Raw genomic sequence first — 21,946 nt, 5'->3', positions numbered from 1 at the left:
CAGAGAGATCAGTTGTAAAAAGAACCAAATAGAAAGTCTGGAGTTGAAAAGTACAAAATTTAACATAAAAAAAATTCACTGTGGGGCCTCAACATCAGGTTTGGACAGGCAGAAGAAAGAATCAGTGAACTTTAAAATAGGTCAATTGATATATGATATAGTTTGAGAAACAAAAATAAAAAAGAATGAAGTAATAGAAAACCTCAGAGACCTGCAGGATACCATCAAGCATGCCAACATAGACACAATGGGAGTCCCAGGATAGGGGAGAGAGAAAGAGGCAGGAAAAAATATCTGAAGAAATAATGGCCCCAGACTCCCTGTATTTGATGAAAACATTGATCTACGCATCTAAGAAGCTCAAAAACTCCAAACAGGAAAACTCAAAGAAATGCACATTAGACATATCACAGTCAAATGGTTGAAAAACAAAGAGAAAGAATCTGTGTTACTGAGTCCAAGCTCATACTGCTCACTGCACAACAGGCCAATAAATCGAGAGACAAATTGTTGGGGCAAGGAAGGAATAATGACTTTATTTGGAAAGCCAGCAGACCTAGAAGATGGTGGGCTAGAGTCCTAAAGAACCATCTTTCCTGAATTAGAATTCAGGTTCCTTTTGTACTAAAAGGGGAGGGGGTGTGGTTAGTTGTTGCAAACTTCTTTGTGCTGGAATCCTTTGTTCTTGCAGCTGTCCACTAGGTCAGGTAGGTCAGGTAATGACATTCCTGTAAACCTCCAACAAGACAAATGTTGTTCTCTGTTCTGCAACTTTTTATCTCTATATGAATGGAAAAGAGTTATACCTTTAAAGGTCAGAGCCTTGAGAATGGGCTACCCTGTATATTTCAGGCTCTAGGCAACATATTTAACTTCTAGCGAAAGCAGTAGACTACAAAGGTTAAAGTAAAAGAAACAGATCCAATATGGAGTCAGATTTGTTCTTCCCTATTACATAAGCAGCAAGAGTGAAGCAACTCATCAGGTCCATGGGATCCTTAATAAGATGGAAAGTGGGGCGGCATATTCAAAGTGCTGAAAGTAAAGTACTGTCAACCAAGAATTCAATATTCAGCAAAACCATCCATCAAAATTGAAAGAGAAATTAAGACATCCCCAGTTAAGAACTGAAAGACTTTATCACTAGTAAACCTGCCCCACAAGAAATAATGAAAGGAGTCCTTGAGGCTGACATGAAAGGACACTAGACACAAACTCAAATCCATGTGAGGAAATACAGAGAGCCAGTAAAAGTTACTACATAGGGAAATATGAGACACAGTATAAATGTATTTTTTGCTTATGCTCTTTTCCTATCTGATGTAAAAGTAAAAAGATAACTGCATAAAGCAGTAACTATAAATCTGTATTGATAGACACACAACTGATTTTTTATATGTTATTTTGTTTCCTGCAACTTTACTGAATTCATTTATTAGTTAAAATGGTTTTTCGGTAAAGTCATTAGGGTTTTCTCTAGATAGTATCATGCCATCTGCAAATAGTGACAGTTTTACTTCTTCCTTTCCAATTTGGATGCATTTTATTTCCTTTTGTTGCTTAATTGATCTGGCTAGGGTTTCCAATACTGTACTGTATAAAAGTGGCGAGAGTGGACATCCTTGTCTTGTTCCTGATCTTAGAGGAAAAGCTTTTAAATTTTTACTGTTGAGTATGATGTTAGCTGTGGACTTATAATATATGGCCTTTATTATGTTTAGGTACATTCCTTCTATTCCTAATTTGTTGAGAGTTTCTATAATAAGAGGATGTTTGAATTTTGTTTGAATTTTTTCTGCATCTATTGAAATAATAATATGAGTTTTATTCTTCATTCTGTTAATGTGATGTATAACATTTTTAAATTTGCAGATGTTGAACCATCCTTGCATCCATCAAGGGATGGATCTCGCTTGATCATGGCTTATGATCATTTTAATGAACTCTTGAATTCAGTTTGCTAGTATTTTGTTGAAGATTTTGCATTAAGTTCAGGGATATTGGCCTGTAATTTTCTTTTCTTGTTGTGTTTTTGTTTGACTTTGGTATCAGGGTAATGCTGGCCTCATAAAATGAGTTTGGAAGTGTTCCTTCCTCTTCAATATTTTGGGAGAATTTGAGAAGGATTGGAATTACTTCTTTAAATGTTTGGTAGAATTCATCTGTAAAGCCATCTAACCCTGGGCTTTTATTTGTTGGGAGGTTTTAATCTCCTTGTTCATTATTTGTCTGTTCAGCTTTTCTATTACTTCATGATTCAGTCTTGAGTGTTGTGTGTTTCTAGGAATTTATCCATTTTTACTAAGTTATCTAATTTGTCAGCATGTAATTGTTCATAGTTGTCTCTTACAATATTTGGGATTTCTGTGGTGTCAGTTGTAATGTCTCCTTTTTTGTTTATAACTTTATTAATTTGAGCCATCTCTCTTATTTTTCTAGATAATGAGCTACAGGTTTGTCAATTTTATTTATCTTTTCAAAAGAAACTTGCTAAAACAATTGTATAAGCAGGCTTGTATATAAGCTCAGAAACTAGAAAACTCTAAACTGTTTAAAATGCCTACTATAAACAACTGGCTGAGAATATGTTTAGCCTTAAATTATTTACCACATTCAGATCCCTTTAGTAAATAGAACTCAGAAGAAATGTCAGTATTCAGGGCTGTTAGATTTAAATTTTTAAGTTATACATCAAATATAATATTTCTATGTAAATTTTTAAAGGTTTTTTCTTCTTTTTTATGAAGGGTTCTTGTGGGAAGTGTCACATTAAGAGAATTTCCTTGCAGGGGTGGGAAGAAATTTGTATTACGTTAGACAGCAAGATCTTCTATCATTTTTAAGCCAGCAGTTCTGGGAAATGCATGTCAATTAGAGAAATTAAATCTCCGGCTGAAACAGTGGCTGCCTCAGGTCATTTTAACCTCTGTCAGCATGACTACATATAACCTGGAGGAGACCCCATGCATCAGACTTATGATATAAAGGAAAGGAATTGAATGAGAGACTCAAGAGTTTCATCAGTTGATAATACAATTCAAGAAGAAAAGAGAAGAAATAATTATAAGTAATCCTGGGGCCGTTTGGAACTGCAGACTCTGACTCATAACAGGAAATTACATAGTAGAGAGTGTAATGCCCACATTCTACCGTGAAAAAGCCCATTCCTCACGAGGCCATTACTCTAGACATGCCGCTAAATATTACATTTCTTTGTATGGCTAAATTAAATATTTCAAACCAAATTGCATTTTATTTTCTTCAGCTCTCTTTTTTTCTGTTACTTACATATTTGTCATCTTCTTAAAAGCTTGGTTTGCGCCTGTCCTTGGGAACGTATTGGTTGGAGCCTCTTTCTGATGGGGGAGGCGGGCTTAGGATGTGTGAGGGCCTCTCCGGTGCCCACCTGAGGGGATGAGGTGGCATCTTGGGGCAGCATCTCCCACAGTGACAGGTCTGAGACACACTCTGTGTTTTCCATTGACTCGTCTCTTGATCCACCCAGTGTTCATTGAGCTGCACTGTGTCCCTGTGGGCGCCACTTGCTGCACAGCGCTGATAATCTCTGAAGATAGAGATAAGAAAATAAGGCAGTCCCTGTCCTCCAGGGTTTAGAGGACAGACCAGGTGGTCCAGTGCACAGTGCACGAGAATGCACTGGGCCCAGGAGAACAGAGGCGGGACTTGCCCAAACTCCTGGGGGTCCAGAGAGGGCACCTTGGTTCACAGGAGGGTAAAAGGCAGTGACACTCGATGTGGGCCGTGAGGATTGCATGGGATCTTCACAGGAGTCAGGGCAGGAGGTGGATTCCGGGGAGGGACCCCTGAGCTGACACAGGAGGCCCCAGTGCGTCCACGCTCTTGGGGCCCGTCTTCCGGCTGGTCGCTGCAGAGGGGATGGGGATGAACAGAGAACTAAACAGGGCCCCTGCCCGTGTAGCTCTGCGGCCTGCATGTGGGGTTGTGGCCCTGTGGTCGTGTCATGCACATTCCCAAACCCACGACCACACGGGCCAGTCAGTGTTGTGTGTTGAAATGTGTCCTTGCTTCTGCACAGCCTCTCAGTATGCTGTCCACGTGCTGCTGGGCAGGACGCTCGGGCCCAGTGAGCAAGTCCCCCTGCGTGAATGTCCGGGGCCCAGTTATCCTGCAGAAGCTGGTGTCCCTGCATCCCGTGCGCCCTGTGCTCCGGAGCTGGTGCTGATGAGTCTGAGACGGGAGGGGGCATCCCACTCCCAGCCCAGATGCTTCGCGGTGTGTTCATCTCGCCATTCTGGAGAAGAGAGGAGGGAAGTTGTTCTGATTTGGTTTCTGGTGTCTCCAGCTCAGCCCTCTTTCTCAGCAGAGACCACGTGTCAATTATCAGAGGTCCTTCCTGACGGCAAGAGAGGAGAAGGAGGGGTCCTGGTTAATTATAGGGGGTGCTGGGCTGAGTGATCAGGAAGAGGGCAGCGCCGATATCCACCTGCAGACAGACGTGTAACTGAGCACGGTGACCTGGCCGCCCCACTGGGAACCACGGCTGGTGACAGAGTTACCCTGCGCCTCTCCAGTGCCCAGGACCGGCCGATGGGGCTTCCCGGGCCAGCAGGGACTCCGTCCCCACCTTGCCTCGGTGTGCAGTCTTGTCCAGGTCCCTCATGTCCCCTGCCAGCCGGCGTTGGTCAGGGTGGATGGGAAGCCAGGGTTCCGTGGGGCGCGGGAAGCAGAGACGGCCGGGGCCCGTGGGGCAGAGGGGCCGCTGCGTGGACAGCAAGTGGCAGGAGCTGTGTCCTGGGGCTTTGCGTCCGGCCTGTGGACGCTCTGGAGAGTGGGTTTAAAGTGCACATTCAGGTTGGGTGGTGCCGTGGGTGTAACACGGCTTGTCTCATCCTCGTTGGGAGGTTGGACGGAGAGAGAGGAGGCAGATTGCATGTGCATCCGGCCGTGGGCCTGGCACCCATGCCCCGAGATCTCTTCCTCTACAGACCAGACACTGAAGCATGGAGGCCGATGTTCTAAGACTTTAAAATAAATTCTTCTACATCAAGGTCATCTCAAGCACTAGGACAGTGAGCTGTCCCAGCCCCCTTTCCCAGGGACAGTGACCAACAGGCAAGCTCCCTCCCCTGCCCTCCCCTCCCCCACCCCTCCCCCCCTCCCCTCCCCCCCCCTCCCCTCCCTTTCTCCCACCTCCACCCACTGCAGCAGGGCAGAGAAGAGCAGTCCATCAGCAGAGTTCAGACCAGGGCTTGGGGAACTGGGGGACAGGACAAACGAGACTAAGCTCTGTGTGGGGTTCGTGTGTCCCCCAGCCACCACCCTCCCTGGACCTGTAGCCCTCCGCTGCCTCCCTACCACTCACTCAGCCCCCTGGCTGGTCATGCCTTCGATGCTGTTAATTCAGCTTCTAATGCTGCCTGTATTCTTATTTAAGTATTAAACATGACTCCACTTTGTGTAAATGTTTGATATTCTACACAGTAAACAGCAAATATACATTTGTGTGTAAATATTTGATCTGTCAACACAAATGGACTGTAAGCTGTTTGGGACAAAACTCCTGCTTGTCTTTAACACAGTGAAGGAAGGACCTGCCTTCCCCTGCTCTTGGCGAAAGTTTCTTGCCATTGTTCAAATGTGAAGCATTTTTCTATTTGCAATCTCTAACGATAGACCCTGGGAAACCTCTGGGAGGAGCCACCTGAGTCATGAGTCAGATACACGTGAACAAGGATTTGGTGCTTGGGCATATAAGCCCTCCCTGCCCTGGAAATTAGTCCCTGTGGTCTCCCAGAGTATGAACTGTGAGACACTTGAGAAAAGAGACCTGCTACAGCTGTGAGAGAAAGCCGGGCCACCGGGTGGTGGACAAGTTCTGTGAGGCTAGCTTCGATGACCAGGTGAAAACCCAGGCATCTCCCAAGGGTAGAACTTTCCTGAGAACTGGTCAAGTAGGGCCGGGGGAAGTGGGCTGTTGAAACCTCCAGGGGATGCAGAGGTGCTGCAAGGGTCTCACTCCACCTGGACGTCTTCTTTGCAGACAAGGGGGCAGCGCTGTCCCTACCAGGGAAGGCTGGGGCATAACCCCCAGGCGACACAGAAAATAGGAACTGGGGCCCGCCTACCCAGAGAGAAGAGTCAAAACGGAGTTCTGGAAGAGTCGAATCGGGTAGAGCAGGGCTGAGCTGAATCCTCCAACAGTAGAACCTTAGCATGTAAAGGGCCTGAGGTCTGGACCATGAGGCTTTGCAGCAAGGAAACTGAGACCAGAGAAGTGAAGTCACTGCCCAAAATAATGAGAGGCAGTGCTGGATTGCAGTCATTCGTCTATGGACACATTTAGTCACCAGCATCCACTGGGTACCCAGTGCTGGGCAGCTCCAGGCCCTGGACCTGGACTCCTGGCTTACGCTCCAGTGCTCCTCCAGGCACCAGGCCTTCTGCCTTAATCTGAAAAGCATGTTTGGCCTCAGACTCAGAGAAGCTTGGGCCCAGATTCCCAGGATAAAAAACCCAGGCTCATTGCCAGGTCTGAAAGGAGGTGACAAGTCAAGGAAGGAGTAGCAGAACTAGTTCCACTGATTAAACTACCATTTGAATTATGACTGTATTTGTGGTGACCTTTACCCGAGATAGTTACAGACTTTAAACAGTGGCGATGGGTTTTGAACCTCTTTTGAGGCATCAGGATTAGAGAGAATCGGGGGATGGGATAGGCTGGGTTGGGGGAGGGCTCTGAGCTGGGGGCGAGGAAGCCATCAGGACAGGAAGGGTGTGTCACGGGAGAGGGGCTGGCCAGATGCCAGGCCTGTCCAAGTGGAATTGGGAGTCCAGTAGGACCCAGAGTGGGTCTCTGGGAGAAGACAGTCCCTGTCCCACTAGGTACTAGATGAATTCCTGGAACTTTTGCTCAAGACGTGCCGCATCTCAGAAGGTTCTGGGAGAGAGCAGCCAAGTGGAGAAGCACCTGGACTCCATGACCTCAGGCCTGTGCTGCTAACAGACTGGCTGATGCTTACCTGGTGCGCGTTACACTCTTAGCGTCACTTACCACGCTGATCAGAGCAGTTAAGGAAGGTGTCGTTATTTCTGTTTTGCAGATGAGGCAGCCGAGGCTCCGGGAGATTAATGGGCTTGCCTAGATCACAGCGTTAATCCACAGGGGAGCCAGGTCCCAAACGTCCTCCTCTTCTGAATCCAAGTGTCATTCCCTTACTGTGCTCGGCTGTTTTACCTTCGGGTGGGGAAGGGATCCAGGTGTGAGCGTGTCTGGGGATAGACGTACACCCGGACCACGCTGCCGGGTTCCTGGAGGGAATCCCGATGAGAAGCTGCTCAGTGGGGCCATCGCAGTGTGGCTTTATGTCCTTGGCCAGTGGTTTCACTGGCTCCAGAGGCACTGGGATCGTCCCGGGTTCTGTCCCCTGGTCTCCACTGGCTCACGTTCTCCCCCTCACGAGGAGCACACGTTCGCCGTGACGGTAGTTTTCAATACGGGGAAACTGCTAGAAAAAGAAAAAATGAATTGGTGCTAAAACTTCTCGAAGTGTCCTTGGTGCCCGTAATCCCAGTGCCCTCGGGTCCCAGAAGACACGTGGTGAGATGTCGTGGGCCTCTCGGTTGTGTGTTTTCCAGGGGATTCCACCGGCAGCGAGCCCGGGCACCCGAGTGACTGTGTGTGGTCTCACCTTTCAGAGCCGCCAACTTCAGGAACTTCACCTTCATCCAGCTGAACGGGGAGTTCTCTCGGGGAAAGGGGCTGGACGTGGGCGCCCGCTCCTGGACGGGGCGCAACGTGCTGCTCTTCTTCTGCGACGTGGACATCTACTTCACCTCTGAGCTCCTCAACACCTGCAGGCTGAACACGCAGCCAGGTGGGGCTCCCCTCCCGAGCGTCCTCTCAGCTCGCCTCGACGACCCACTCCTGGATCTGCCTTATTTACCCCGCTGACAAAGAAGACAAGGATGCCGTCTGGTTTGATTCCTCCTTTGGTGTCGTGCTGTGGGCCCGTCAGCCACCATAGCTCTGGGACTCTTGGTCCCAAGTTCGTGTGTACAGCCCCTTTTCCATCCTCCCCTAGGAGGTCAGCTTTAGGGGATGACCCGGGAGCAGGTGTGGTGGGGAGGATTGGGCCTGGGAGACACTGCTGAAATGGAAGGGAAGGCGTGGCTATGGGCGTCTACTGGGGCAGGAGGGGCTCCAGACAGAAAGAACCCACAGTATGAAAATTGTTCTCATAGCTTTGACTCAGCAGCAAGGCCGATACTCAGCTGATAACCGCTGGAATGGCCATGTCCATCATTCAGATACTGAAATTCTTCTGTGAAAATTGGTAAAGAGCAGCTACCTGGGGCTCCCACACTCTTTTCCTGCTGCCCGAGGTCACCCTGGCTGACTGCCCCACGAGCCAGCAGTTAAAGGGTTAAGGTCTGGTAGGACGGGGGCACTGGGACCCTCTTTCACACCCACGCCCACTAGTCGTGCCCAGTGCCAAGTCCACTGGCCGTCCGAGCTTGGAACGTTACCCCTGTGCTGGGAAGTTGGGAATCCGTGTGTGTCCATCTGGTCTACCTGCCGCAGTACTGCTAAGGTCTGTGTCAGAGTCCAGTGGAGGGAAAAGGGACAGTGGACACAGATCCCTAGGCTGTTTCTGACGGTCGCATATACATGAACAAACCTAACAGCTTTATCTGTCGCTTACGCATATGTCTGTTTTCTGGTTTGCAGGGAAGAAGGTATTTTATCCGGTCCTTTTCAGTCAGTACAATCCTGGCATAATATACGGCCATCATGACTCGGTCCCTCCCTTAGAAAAGCAGCTGGTGAGTGCTCCCCCCGAGGGGCCTTGGTGGGGCTCTGTTTCATGTCTTTCGTCACCAGGGGCACCTGACCGTGAGTGGAGGTGAGTGGAAACCTGTGGATTGCTTCCCAGAGTAATTTGTAAGTGTGACAGGTGTTCTGGCTTTTGTTCCCAGAGCCTCGTTGATTAAAAGTGCTTGCAGTATTTAAAAGTGGAAAATAAATAGGAACAGTACCTTATAGAAAGGTAATTTCATAGTTTTCTTCTACGGTTTTGGAAACCAGTATTATTGCATTATGGTTGCAGTGCATTTCCGCTTTATTATTACAATCCTATAAGGTAAGAAAGGTGAGATGTAGGTTCCCATCTGACAGGTGGAAAACGGAAGTCAGGAAGAGGTGGCTGACCACCCCCCCACCACCAGGCACACAGTGGGGCAGGGGCCAGATCCCTGCTCTCCGTCACCATTCCCACATTAGCATCAGAAGTGTCACCAGCAAGGTGGCTTTCACAGGAATATGGGAGGGACTTCTGTGCTAAGATCCCAGCCGCACAGGTGATGGGTGGGGTACCCACACAGCACCCAGGCTCTCTGTAAGCTGAGATGTCTTCGCTGGTCCATTCAGCAGACAGTGCAGGCAATAGGAGGACAGGGTGAAGCCAGTCGAAGGTCCCTGTGCCACTGGACGGTGTGCCCCTCCAAGGCAAAATGTCCCACTGTTGTCATCGCCAAGCTGGGCTGTGATCTTCTGTAGAGACGCCAGCGGGGCTTATCTGAAGCTGTTGCCAGCTCAGGCTGAGCCTGGGGGGCGGTGGTAGGAATTGCCTCAAGCGGCTCTCTCTCCTGTTGAGGTAGCGAAGCCGTGTTTCTTTACCTCTCAGGGTGGAGAAAGGAAGCCGCTGTCTGACCATGAGGAGGTGATGGGACTCAGTCTCCCATGCTTCCCTGCAGTGGGAAAGTAAACTGATTTTCATTGAAAATGTGTTCTGTGGAATTCTTTGGGAAGGCTGATTCTTTGTTGAAGCTTCCAGAAGTAGGAAAACCTGTTCTCTCCCACCCCATCCTGGGTGCCCCTCCAGCTAACCTCTGGCAGCTGATGTAATGATCTTTTCCAGCCTGGGTTCCTCGAGGCTGCACCAGGTTCGTTTCTCACCATGTCTTAGCGTGGTTTCACTTGCGGCGTGAGGCGCACAGCACAGTAGTAACACCGTTCTCTCTTCCCCAGCGAAACTGTAATACCGCACGTTCGTTGTGTATCTGTACGCACTGTGTGTATGCGTGTGCTTTGTACATAAACACAGTAAGAGTTTTTCACTCCTCCTTAGAGGGGATATCACTCCTGTTGAGACAGAAAAACTTCACGTTTCCTTTCCATAGAGTTCTAAGCTTCTAATAGGGCTTGAGGGGGGGAATGGGATGCAGGATTGATTTTCTTTCAACCAATCAGAATAAAAGTTCCTTTGATTTTAAATAAAGTACTGCTTTACGTTTGACATTGAATAGGATTAATGTTTCAACTTCAAATCAAGACCTTATTTGCTTTCAAGGAATTCATTTCATTTCACAATTTAAAAGTTTTATCCTGGGCTTCCCTGGTGGCGCAGTGGTTGAGAGCCCGCCTGCCGATGCAGGGGACATGGGTTTGTGCCCCGGTCCGGGAAGATCCCACATGCCGCGGAGCGGCTGAGCCCGTGAGCCATGGCCACTGAGCCCGCGTGTCCGGAGCCTGTGCTCCGCAACAGGAGAGGCCACAACAGTGAGAGGCCCATGTACTGCAAAAAAAAAAAAAAAAGTTTTATCCTTTTATTGCCATTCCTGCAGGGAAGCTCAAGGTCTGGCATGGTCCAGCCAGCTTCTCAGGTCCTCAGAACTAGTGGTCAAGTCAGAAACAGAACTCAGATTGCTGTGTCCACAGCTCCGAGGCCTCTGAGTTATCCTGCAACCTTTACCAGTCACCTCCGAATACAGCTGAGACCTTCCATAGAGCACACGGGTCTGGTATTTTAGCAGTCAGTATTTATGGCTCTTTATCCCAGAAAGAGCAATTGTCTCTGAGACAAAGGGGTCTCCATCAAAACAGAAAAGCATCCATTATGTTCTTACTGGATGAGCCGTTTCTGGAGCACTTGCTGCCCATAAAGAGATAGTTGAGGTGTGCGTGGGGCAATCAGGGACTGGAGCAGTTTCCTGTGCTGGGCAGTGATGCCCCAGGTCATTTCACTCACTCACTTCTTTCTCCTAGACTCGCCCAGGGTCACACAGCCAGCTAGAGCTCAGGCCAAGACCAGGATTCCCTTATCTAGTGTGGCAGAGACAGATTTGCTTAAGATCTCGGTGAGAGCAGAAATAGAAGGGAAATGACCAGAGGAGAGCCTCGAACTCCAGAAGTTAATATGGTGGAGAGAGAACATGTGGGTGCAGAGAAGGTATAAAATAACAGGTAGTGATTGGAGGTGGGTAAATTAGGAGAGACTTCCTGCCAGGGGTTCCTTCTGGCTCAGTCTTGAAAGATACGACACATATATATTAATAAGTCTTGAGAGCCTTCACTGGAGTGCATCAGTATCAAGGTGAAGGGAAAGCCCAGGTCCGGAATGCGGCTGTGACAGACAACTGCCATGTGCAAACGGGAGACTTGGCCAGTACGACCTTGGTCGTCAGTGAACCACTTATTACTCCTGGCTTTTGCCACTGACACTTGATAACATTTGCCTGCAGATAGAGGCGAGAAACCAAATTTATGGGGATTTTTTGTGTGTTTAGGTTACTTCTTTCTTTACATTTGAGTACAGACAGTTAGTAATCAGTAGTAAGTGAAATCATGGGATTTCATACTAATATTTAATTTGCAGAGTTTTAAACCTGAGGTGAAACTTGCTGATGCTTTAATGTAGAAACAGCCTTCCGAGAAAGGAATAACCCTTCATTTACGTAACTGCTAACTTTAGACATCCCCTCTCTTGGTTCGAGCCTTGTCAGTTCCTGCTGAGGCCACTGCAGGAGCCATCTAGATCCACCTCTCCCTCACACTCCAGTCTCTCCTTCACCCTCGGCCAGCGATGCATTTCCAAAACACAGATTAATTGCACTAAAAAAAACCTTTGAAGGCATAAAGCAGGTGGTGCGCTCAGAAGTGTTTAAAGCCCACTCTCCGAAGGGGGAAGGAGCTGGCTCCCAGCGTTGTCTGCCTATCTTTGGGGCGTCAGTCCTCCAGCGGGGCCTGGTTCAGGCTCCACCCGTGACATTTCTGGACAGAGCTGGGAAGAGACTTCCTTGCCCAGGCGGTGGGCTGGTCCCGGCCGTGCCAGCACAGCCCTGAATCCTGATTCTTTGGGGAATGAACTGCCCTCCACAATCTGACTCTCATACTCATCACCGAGGAAATGTCTGCAAACCCGACCCCAGCACCTGGGCTTGACGCCAGCTGGAGCACCCCTGCCCCGTGTCTCCTGAGCTGCTCTCCCCCGAGGGCCATCTCCTCTCCGGCGCTGATGCCCACAGTGCCTGGCCGCTCCCTCTGTCATGTGGTCCTGCCCGGCACTGTCTGACGACTGGTCAGCGTACGCCTGGTCCGCGGGCCCTGTCCTCACCTCTCTCTCGTTACACCCTTCTCTCTCCTGAGAGTACTTTAACCAAAAGTACTTCACCACTGACCTGCATTTCAGTTTAAACTTCTAAAAAGTGCTGACTGGGCCTGGTCCATCCCTTTAGTCTGTTTCTGTTTGTTCAGGAAGCAGACATTCGCTGAGAACAGAAGTCACATTCACAGATGCCATGTCCGTGGCCTTTGGGCCGCTGGCACTCTGCCCACGTTGTCGTGTAACAGTCAGTAAGGTGAAAAGGAGCGCTACGCTCATGTCACGGGTGAGAACGTTGAATCTCAGAGGCATGCGTCACTTGCTCAGACGCCCTCAGCGCTGGGTCGGGAACTCAAGTGATGGGACCAGACTGCGGCAGCTGGGGTCAGGGGCACGTTCTCCACATCCGCGTGCTTCCAGGGGGCAGAGGGTCTGGCTCTGGGTTGCAGGCTCCCCGGGCAGAGTCCTGGTCCAGCACGATGCCCTTCAGAAGACACTTCTTTTTTCTTTTTTTTAAATTTATTTTTGGCTGTGTTGGGTCTTTGTTGCTGTGTGTGGGCTTTCTCTAGCTGCAGCAAGCGGGGGCTACGCTTTGTTGCCATGCGCAGTCTTCTCATTGCCATGGCTTCTCTTGTTGCAGAGCACAGGCTCTAGGTGCGCGAGCTTCAGTAGTTGTGGCTTGTGGGCTCAGTAGTTGTGGCACACGGGCTCAGTAGTTGTGGCACACGGGCTCAGTAGTTGTGGCACACGGGCTCAGTAGTTGTGGCTTGTGGGCTCTAGAGCGCAGGCTCAGTAGTTGTGGCACATGAGCTCAGTTGCTCTGCAGCATGTGGGATCTTCCCAGACCAGGGCTCGAACCCGTGTCCCCTGCATTGGCAGGCAGATCCTGAACCACTGTGCCACCAGGGAAGTCCCAACACTTCACTTTTTCATGCGGATGCCGATGAAAGGAGACTTGTAGAAAAGTGTGGGTTAGTACAAATCCTGGAGGAGGTGACAATTGAGTCCGTTCTTAGACCAATTCTTTGAAAGCTGTGGCTTGAGAAACACCTTATTTGTCAAGAAATGGACACCGTCACGGCCAGCCTGGTGCTGGTCTGGGCTCGGCCTCGACTGGCTGAGTGATCGTGGACAGGTCATGCTGCCTCCCAGCCCGAGGCCCGTGCACACCACACGCAGCCCCTGGGATCCTGTGCATGTGACCCCTGAACCTCAGGGCCCAGCCCACGCGGGGTGTACGGGGGGCGGCAGCCTGGCCTCGGGACCCCTGCAGCCCAGGTTGTCTGCCGCTCACCGCGTGACCGCACGGCCTGGTGCACGGTGAAATCACAGGCCCTCAGTACTCAGGACATACTAAGATTTCAAGGCAACAACGGCTGAGCCTCCCACCAGGCACGAGGCCTGTAAACCCGGGGCCCGTGGGGTTTCCGGTGACGTGAGGCGGGCCAAGCGCAGCCTCGGCTCCTGGGCGACTCTCTCTGGTTTAGAGGAAATACTCTGCCTGAGAATTTGTAACTGATTTTATTTTCCGGCCCAGATTGCTTCCCCGGCATTTGCCAAGTCAGCCACGTGGAGCCCCACAGGCGCGACTGAACCTGTGGGGCCTCAGGGAGGAGCTTTCCCACATCTGTGGGGAGAGGCGCTGATTTGTGCTTTGTGTTTTTGTCCTGATAGGAAGTTATTACTCCCGTCACATGACCTCCCCCAGAGTGCATGTCTGGGGGCTCCCCGAGGGAGGGCGGGCCTGACCACTGTCCAGTTGTCTGGTTGTGGTGTGTCGTGCTGGGCAGAGCCTGCTGGGATCCGGGTGCAGAGGGTGCTGGGGGTCGGGAGGGGGCATGGTCATGAGGACACAGCCCTGGAAGCAGAGGGGTGAGATCCAGGGCAGGGGGATTGTCCTCTTACAGTATCATCTCCATCTCCTCCACGGTAGTAGATGTCACCCGCGTGTGTAGCTCCGTGTAGAAGCTTGGGGCCAAGGTTCTAAGAAGTCGAGCCGTCTGCTTAGAGCCCAGGAAGGGGAAAGCGTTTCTGCCTGTGGGTCCAGAGCCCAAGGTTCTGAGAGCTTCCTCGGTGGACTCCGAGGCCTGGGCTGAGCCCCTCGCTGCTGAGAATTCCCTACCCCAGCCGTCTCCGTTTCCACTGGCCGGTTGTTCCTCACTCGTTCCTTGGAGAAGGAGTGACTGAGTGCCTGCTAGGTGCTGGACAGTGATCGGACCTGCACTTACAGCCTGAGCGAGACCAAGGCCCTGAGCTTACGTTCACCAGTGGTGGTGGGTGAGGACAGCAGGCGGAAACAGTCCCTCGACAGGAGAGTTTCAGAGAAACCTCACGTTACAGGGAAAATAAACCAGCTGATGTGACGTGACACTGGTGGGGGATCAGGGTGACCACTCTGAGCAGAGCCCAGTGGTGAGCAGGAAAGGGCGACCCCAGCCGGGCAGACTGCGGGTGTCCAGCCTTGGAGACCTGTGAGCTGGCACATTCGAGGGGACAGGGGATGGACAGGGCAGGCAGGGGCAGGTCACGTGGGGCCTCTGCAGGCCGGATGTTCCTGTGGATTTTATTCTGATTGCCTGGGGGAGGGTGCAGTTAAACCACCGAGGGCTCGGAAGCGGGCTGTGCTGCGGCCTGCCGCACGCTCGAGGCCTCATGGGCTGTCGAGGGCGCTGCTTCAGTTAGCGCCCAGCCCACCTGAGGGGCGTGAACTTGGCACGCACGCCCATCTTGCCCACACGGTACATGCTGAGGGCACCACCGGATCTCTTCCCACCAAGGGCTGAATTTCGACGTGCTGTTCAGATACTGGCTTTTCATGGCCTGCCAGCTTTAAAGCCCCTGTTAATGAGTGTTTGTGTAGCTCATTCCCGGCTCAGAAGTCAGTTTGCCTCTGTCACACTGTCCCCAGGTGAGGGTCATATCTTGCCGGGCACTGTGTCCACTCAGTGGGTCCTGGGAGGCTACCTCTGCAGTCCCTCTAGTGTTTCTTCCCAAGCGCTGGCCCATTGTTTTCCCTGTGTGGATTCTCTCTTAAATGCCAGGTAGACCGCTGCCAAATATTTGAAGTTCGAATGCTGCATGGCTCTTTGACTGCATTTTTTTATATATAAATTTATTTATTTTATTTATTTATTTTTGGCTGTGTTGGGTCTTCGTTGCTACGCACGGGCTTTCTCTAGTTGCAGCGAGCTGGGGCTACTCTTCGTTGCGGTGCGTGGGCTTCTCATCATGGTGGCTTCTCTTGTTGCGGAGCACGGGCTCTAGGCGCTCAGGCTTCAGTAGTTGTGGCACGTGGGTTCAGTAGTTGTGGCTCGCAGGCTCTAGAGTGCAGGCTCAGTAGCTGTGGTGTACGGGCTTAGGTGCTCTGAGACCTGTGGGATCTTCCCAGACCAGGACTCAAACCTGTGTCCCCTGCATTGGCCAGGCGGACTCTTAACCACTGTGCCACCAGGAGAGCCCTCTTTGACTGCATTTTTACCCAGGCCATGTCTGTGTCCCAGCCACCAGAAAGGACAGTGAGCCATTAGCCGTGGCAGAGACAGTGTACCTGCCATGACTGGGATGGAACAGAAAGCATTTTTAAAAAATGACTCAGTGGAAATTTTTCCCGACTTTCCTGCCCTGTGCAATCTTTCCACTTGATATTAATGACACGTGTGGCTGGGGAGCTACCGTACAGCAGGCCTTGGTTCTGGAGTCGAGGGGGACAGACAGGCCTCTCCTGACCCTTCTCCTTGGTCTTGATTTGTGCCAACCATAGTGTAAGTGACATCCACGTGTAGGTTGTAGTGAAATAAGACGGTTTCATAGGTCGCAGAGTAGAGGAAATGTTAAGTCCATCGCCGCTTCTGCAGGCCATTTGTCAAGTGTAGTGTAGCCTGTGGTACAGGTGGAGGGAGCCCTCGGGAAGGTGGAAGGCAGGGATGGGGTGAGTATTTGGGTGTGAGGCTGGGAGAGCCCTTGGGGCGACTAGGCTCCATCTCCTCATTAAAGGAACAGAAACAGAGGGACTGTGGGGCCTGCCTGAGGCAGACACGCCGGCCAGAGGTCTCGCTGGGGCGAGGCGAGCTCTCTCCAGTTAGCGGCAACGGGCCGGGCGTGGGGGCCCTGCTGCGGGGCTTCCTTTCCTCCTAACACCTACGCAAGAGACCGGGACAAATCCGGAAAAACAGCCATTAGGGTCGCAAAGCCACTCCCAGGATTAGTGCAGCCGGAAATACATAAACAACAAAAACCATTTTAAAACTAGTCTTGCTGCTCCAGCAAATACGTTAGAAATGTACTTGCAGAGTGAGAGACAAGGGGCAGGGCCAGGCCCGGCTTCTCATAGCCGGTCCCTGCCTGGAGGCCCCGCACGTGCGCGGGGAGCAGCTGATGTTAAAACGGACCGCGGACGATTGGACTGAGCGTGTCCTCAGGACCTGGCCTCTCGGTGCCCTTGTCCAGGGCCAGCAGCGCAGCCTCGGGTTTGCTTTTCAGTCCCTGAGGGAGTCCGGTTCGTGTCCCGGGCCAGGGCGCCTGAATTCTAGGTGGTTCCCTCTCCTTCTCTCAGCTTCCTGAGCCCTTTGCCGGCCGCCCGCCTGGCCTGTGGGCCCCAGGCCTGCTTCTCGCCCGTGCAGGTGTCAGGCCAGATGTGTAGGTGGCTTTTCCATGGCGCCGCCCCAAACTGGCTCCCCACCCCGGACCCCGCTGCGCTGTGAGAGAGGGAGAGAGAGAGTGTGTGTGTGTGTGTGTGTGTGTTCAAGCCTCTGCCCTGGAAACATTCCGGCCACAGGTGCCCAAAATCACAGAGCCCCTTGGGGACGGGTGGCTTGCTGTGTCCTGACTGCCCTCCACCCAGGGGCTGGCTGTGTGTCAGCGACGCCCCCCATGTGTGACACCCCCATCCGCGTCCACTCTGTCCTACCTCAAGTGACGGTGCCCTCCCTGCAGGTCATAAAGAAGGAAACTGGGTTCTGGAGAGACTTCGGGTTCGGGATGACGTGCCAGTACCGGTCCGACTTCATCAACATAGGTGAGCCCGGGGCCCTGGTGCCTAAGGAGGCCGCTCTCCAGCCACGGATGTGGGCGCTGGGCTGAGGGCGCTTGGGGCAGTAGGGACCCTGTCTTCTCCTTCAGCACCTCTCATTGTCCCGGGGGAGGACAGAAATGAGGGCAAAGTCAGGCCGTTGCACGAAGGCGGCTTTGGAGCAAGTTGCCCAGGGCCTCCGTCCAGCCGGGCCAGGCTCCTGTGTCCGCACAGAACGTCCTCCATGGAGAGGGGAGCCACCTGAAAGAAGAGCAACATGGAGGACTGGGGAAAGTCACACATCGGGGGGGTCCCGGTTCCTCTCTGCTGAACCTGTGAACATTCCAGATGTCACTGCACGTCCGGAGTGCGCAGTCACTGTCAACAGGCACACAGGCACACAGGAGTGTACACAGATGCGTGGACGTGTGCACACACACACACGTACATGCACAAGCACGCGCACACACACACACACACACGGCTCCCAGAACACAGAGAGGAAGGGCCTTCTGGTTGCAGATGAGGGACCGAGTCTCTCAGACGCAGATAGACCTCACAGCCATCGGGGGTCCTAGTCAGGATCAGCACCGAGGGTCTCCTGTCCCCTGGGAAATAGCGCACGCGCGCACACACACACACACACACACACACACACACACACACACCTCCCCACGGCAGGACCTACTCAGTTGCCTCTGGAGGGAATAGATGTGTGGATTGTACAGGACCAGGGATGAGTGAACAGGCCCAAGCCTTGACCTTGGGCCCAGAGGCTCGGGTGGACCCTGAGTGGGGTGGAGCTAGAGGCCCGCCCTCCCGTGGAGATTCCCCCCGCTGCGTCCCCCTGGGGCCCCTCAGCCCCCTGTCTTGCTTTCTCCTGGCCTGTCCCCTCCTGCCCAAGGCTTTGGGCTTCTCTCCGTAAGGTCAGTGAGTCGGTCTGAGGAGGCCAGTTTCTTTTGCTCAGAAGTGCAGTGGACAACAGGGACTCTACAGGACCCTCGAAGAGATCACTGAGTTAGAAAGGTTAAAAAAACCCCAAACGTCTTGAAGTCAAGTCCTGCTAGAAGCAGCAGAACGTGGGGGACATGGGTCTCTGAGTGGTGGGTTTGCTCAGGTTCCCAGCAACTCACCACGGTGCTCCTTGATTTCTTTAAGAAGTCGTCCTAAATGATTATGTGCAAATGTAATTTCCAAAAGTGACATATTCTTAAAATGTTCTGAAGGAAATTTCCATTTTGAGAAACTCTTGTTTCCTTGCTCTGTGTACAAGCAAAGGTGATTTTGAGATGATGTACGTTTCGCAGTTTTGGAGTTATAACACACTGGATTTTCCTAACGGTAGAGCATCGCTGTCACTGACAACCATGGGGGTGGCAGGCGGGAAGGGGGCTCGTGCTCGGAGCCTCGGGGTCACATCTGGACCCCGTCGCTCTTTGCCATCCTGTGCACACTTGCAGGTGTCTCACTTGTATGCCTTCTATCTAATAAGTAGTCATGACACCGGTGATGAGAAATCCATCACAGCCAGCCAAGCACTGCCCCGTACCCTACCGTCCCATCTGGTTATGGCACCTGCTGCATTTCAGGGTAAAGAAACTAAACTTAAGAGAGGGAAAGTGGCTGCCAGTATGATAACCAAGACGAATTCAGGCCATGACTCAATGTCTTCCTGTCCCGCGTCCGGGGGCCGCACGGCACCTGTGCTCACCACCAGGGGTGCAGGCTGGGTTCCCCACTTCCCCCTCCAGTGGGGGTCTCCATCGGAGCAGCGTGGCCTGGGGACTGCAGGGAATCGGGCTGTGCGACAAAGACACTGAGTCACTTCTCCACAAAAGGTCCAAGAAATCTCCTCAGGGAGAAAGGAATGGTGACGACTGAGAGGCCAGTGCTTCTTGGTTCTGTCTGGGACGCCGTGGCTTGAAGTGAAGAGAAGATGTGAGGCTGCCTCAGGTTTCAAAGGGGACCCTTCCTCACCGTGTGAAGGAGTCACTAGAACGTGAAACGAGATTCTCTGAGTCAAACTTCAGAACTGTGAGGCCAGTTCCTTTAAAATGACTCCTTTCACCAGCCTGTGGAGGACACACAGCTTCGGGGACCTCCTTGAGTCGATAGGAGGAACAGTGCTTTAGTGGGACGTGAATTTTTCACACCGCAGGGCCCTGGTCCTCTGCAGTGGCAGGAGGAGGCCACGTTCAAAGAATCCCACGAGGGTTCGTTCAGGGGTTTTGGTTGGGACGCTGCGGCAGCCCTTGGTCTAAGGCTGGGGTATCACTGATCCTCGGGTTATAATTGCAGCCCACCACGCTGCTGGGGCCTCCTGGGAGCAAGTGAGGCTGGGATGCTGTGTGCAGTCACGCTGTCTCGGAGCTGGAGCCGCTGCCAGCGAGGCCCTCTGTGTCTGGGGTGTCTGAGCTCTCTGACCCCCGTGGACGCTCGTCACTTGGCGGGGTGGGGAGACCTCCCCGAGAGGCTCCTGCTCTCCACGCAGCGTCCTGTGCTGGTGCGGATCAGGGGGCCCCCGGCAGCGTGTTCAGCAGTGTGTTCTCTCCCACAGGTGGGTTCGACCTGGACATCAAAGGCTGGGGTGGCGAGGACGTGCACCTTTACCGCAAGTACCTGCACAGCAACCTCATCGTGGTGCGGACGCCCGTGCGGGGCCTCTTCCACCTCTGGCACGAGAAGCGCTGCGTAGACGAGCTGACGCCCGAGCAGTACAAGATGTGCATGCAGTCCAAGGCCATGAACGAGGCGTCCCACGGGCAGCTGGGGATGCTGGTCTTCAGGCACGAGATAGAGGCCCACCTCCGCAAACAGAAACAGGAGACAAGGAGCCAGAAAACATGAGCTCCCAGGGAACCATGTGGGGAGACGGTTTATTTTTTTCCTTTTGCAATTACCAAACGAATGGCTGCAACAAGGCAAGAAAAGAATTTGACGGATGAAAAGAATTTGATTAGTAAAGCAGGCGAGGGGAGAGCCTCCTGTTTCCCTCTGCCTGTTGAGCTTCTGCAACAGGAACCGAAACCCCTCAACCTGGCCTGCGAAAACAGCCCAAACGCACCCGTCCGGTGTCTGACAGAGGCAGCCTGATCGTGAGATTGTGAGCCTAATGGTGTGTTTACAGCAAAGCAAGAGCTGTTTGTTTTCTGTGCTTACTGAAATATTCATGAACGAAGACCAGTTTTGTAAAAAGTTCATTAGAATGGAAGGCCAGCACGTCCCTCCCCATCTGAGTGATTATCAGCGGGGCTCTAGTGTCTGGGATGTCAGGAGGCCGGTGAGGAGAGACCGTGTGAAATTCAAAGATACACTCATCGTGATCTTTGTGAATATATCAAGCAAAACCAAATGGACTAAAAATGAAAATAATCCCATAGCTATTGTATCATCTCCGCCCCAGATTAACCAAAAATAACCTGCTCATCCATCTTTTTGGTTGTAGTTTTAACAATCTCTGTTAATTTTATTTAAAAATGCACTTTTTTGGCTTATGAGTTATATTCTGCTTATTTAATTACCAGTTCGCAAGCCTTACTAAAAGAGCATAAATAGCTACATTTTTACATTTTTTTGAGAAGATACTTTTCGCTGCATTATGAGAACTTTCAGTTCAGAGCTTCGGATTGTTACCCACATCCGAGGGCGTGGCAGTGCCCTGTGGGCACTGGACGGCAGACGGTCATCGTGGGGAAGGCATGGCCTGGGGCTGCTGGCCGAAAGAGACACGCGGCTACTTTATCTGAAGAGTATTTCCGGAGAGGAGCAACTGAACACTGGAGGGAAAGGAACATGTACTTTTTACCTTAACAGAAAAGGAAACATTCAGACTGGTGATAGAAGCCAGAAAACACATTTTCTCCTCAGGGGAACTGGGGACCACTTTCTTACCTGTTTAAATAAACCAAAGCAGACTGTGTGAACCAAACATTCTCTTTTCCAAGCAGGGTGCTGTTCCTGGCTTCTGGCTTCCACAGGAAGAAACGCAGGAAAATGTCTTTTGTGAAAGGTCACTCCATCTGCCGGCATCCAGCGGGACGGAGGATTGTGAAGTGTGTTCACCCACCCCAGCCGAGGGGTCACTAATTATTTTTTAACTTAAGCTGTTCTACGCAGTCAACCAAGATGCTTCTGAAAATCGCCTTTTATTATCGTTTCCAACTATTTAAAAAAATAATAAATGCAGTTAACATTGAGTGGTTTCTACATTCATGTGGAAATTATTTATTAGCCAGCACCAGATGCATGAGCTAATTATCTCTCTGGGTCCTTGCCTTCTGTTTGCCCACAGTCGACTCATTGTTTAAAAGCTTTAGGAACATTCAAGCTGTTGGTGTGTTAAAAAAAAAAAAAAATGCTTTGTATTGATTTGTACTGGTAGTACATAAAATTTAATTAAAACCCAGGACATGAATGGAAGGTGGCATTGGACAACTAATAAAATGTGATTTGTGGGTACGATTTCTTCTTGGATTAAGAACACCACATCTTTAGTTTTTGGAGAACGGTCTTCCGTGTGTGTAGACCAGGGTTCCCTGGCTGTGGCCCTACAGCGTTTCAGGCTAGATCACTCCCT

General features: G+C 51.4%; 1 protein-coding gene across 9 annotated transcripts in view; it reads left to right on the top strand.

Annotated features, from left to right (window-relative positions):
- The window catches only part of CSGALNACT1 (chondroitin sulfate N-acetylgalactosaminyltransferase 1), a 323,407-nt gene extending 301,841 nt beyond the window's left edge, over positions 1–21,566 (top strand). For all 9 annotated transcript variants that reach the window (XM_082608431.1, XM_082608432.1, XM_082608437.1 and 6 more), the window contains 4 exons: positions 7,678–7,856; positions 8,711–8,805; positions 17,295–17,376; positions 19,928–21,566. In XM_082608431.1, the coding sequence (XP_082464557.1) occupies positions 7,678–7,856; positions 8,711–8,805; positions 17,295–17,376; positions 19,928–20,217 (646 nt within the window). In that variant the 3' untranslated portion in view covers positions 20,218–21,566. The remainder of the gene's footprint in view (positions 1–7,677; positions 7,857–8,710; positions 8,806–17,294; positions 17,377–19,927) is intronic.
- Positions 21,567–21,946: the final 380 nt, after the last annotated feature.

Source organism: Mesoplodon mirus, assembly GCF_964341445.2.
Source record: "Mesoplodon mirus genome assembly, chromosome: 20".
NCBI classification, from domain to species: Eukaryota; Metazoa; Chordata; class Mammalia; order Artiodactyla; family Ziphiidae; genus Mesoplodon; species Mesoplodon mirus.
This window is presented reverse-complemented; position numbering and strand designations above follow the sequence as displayed.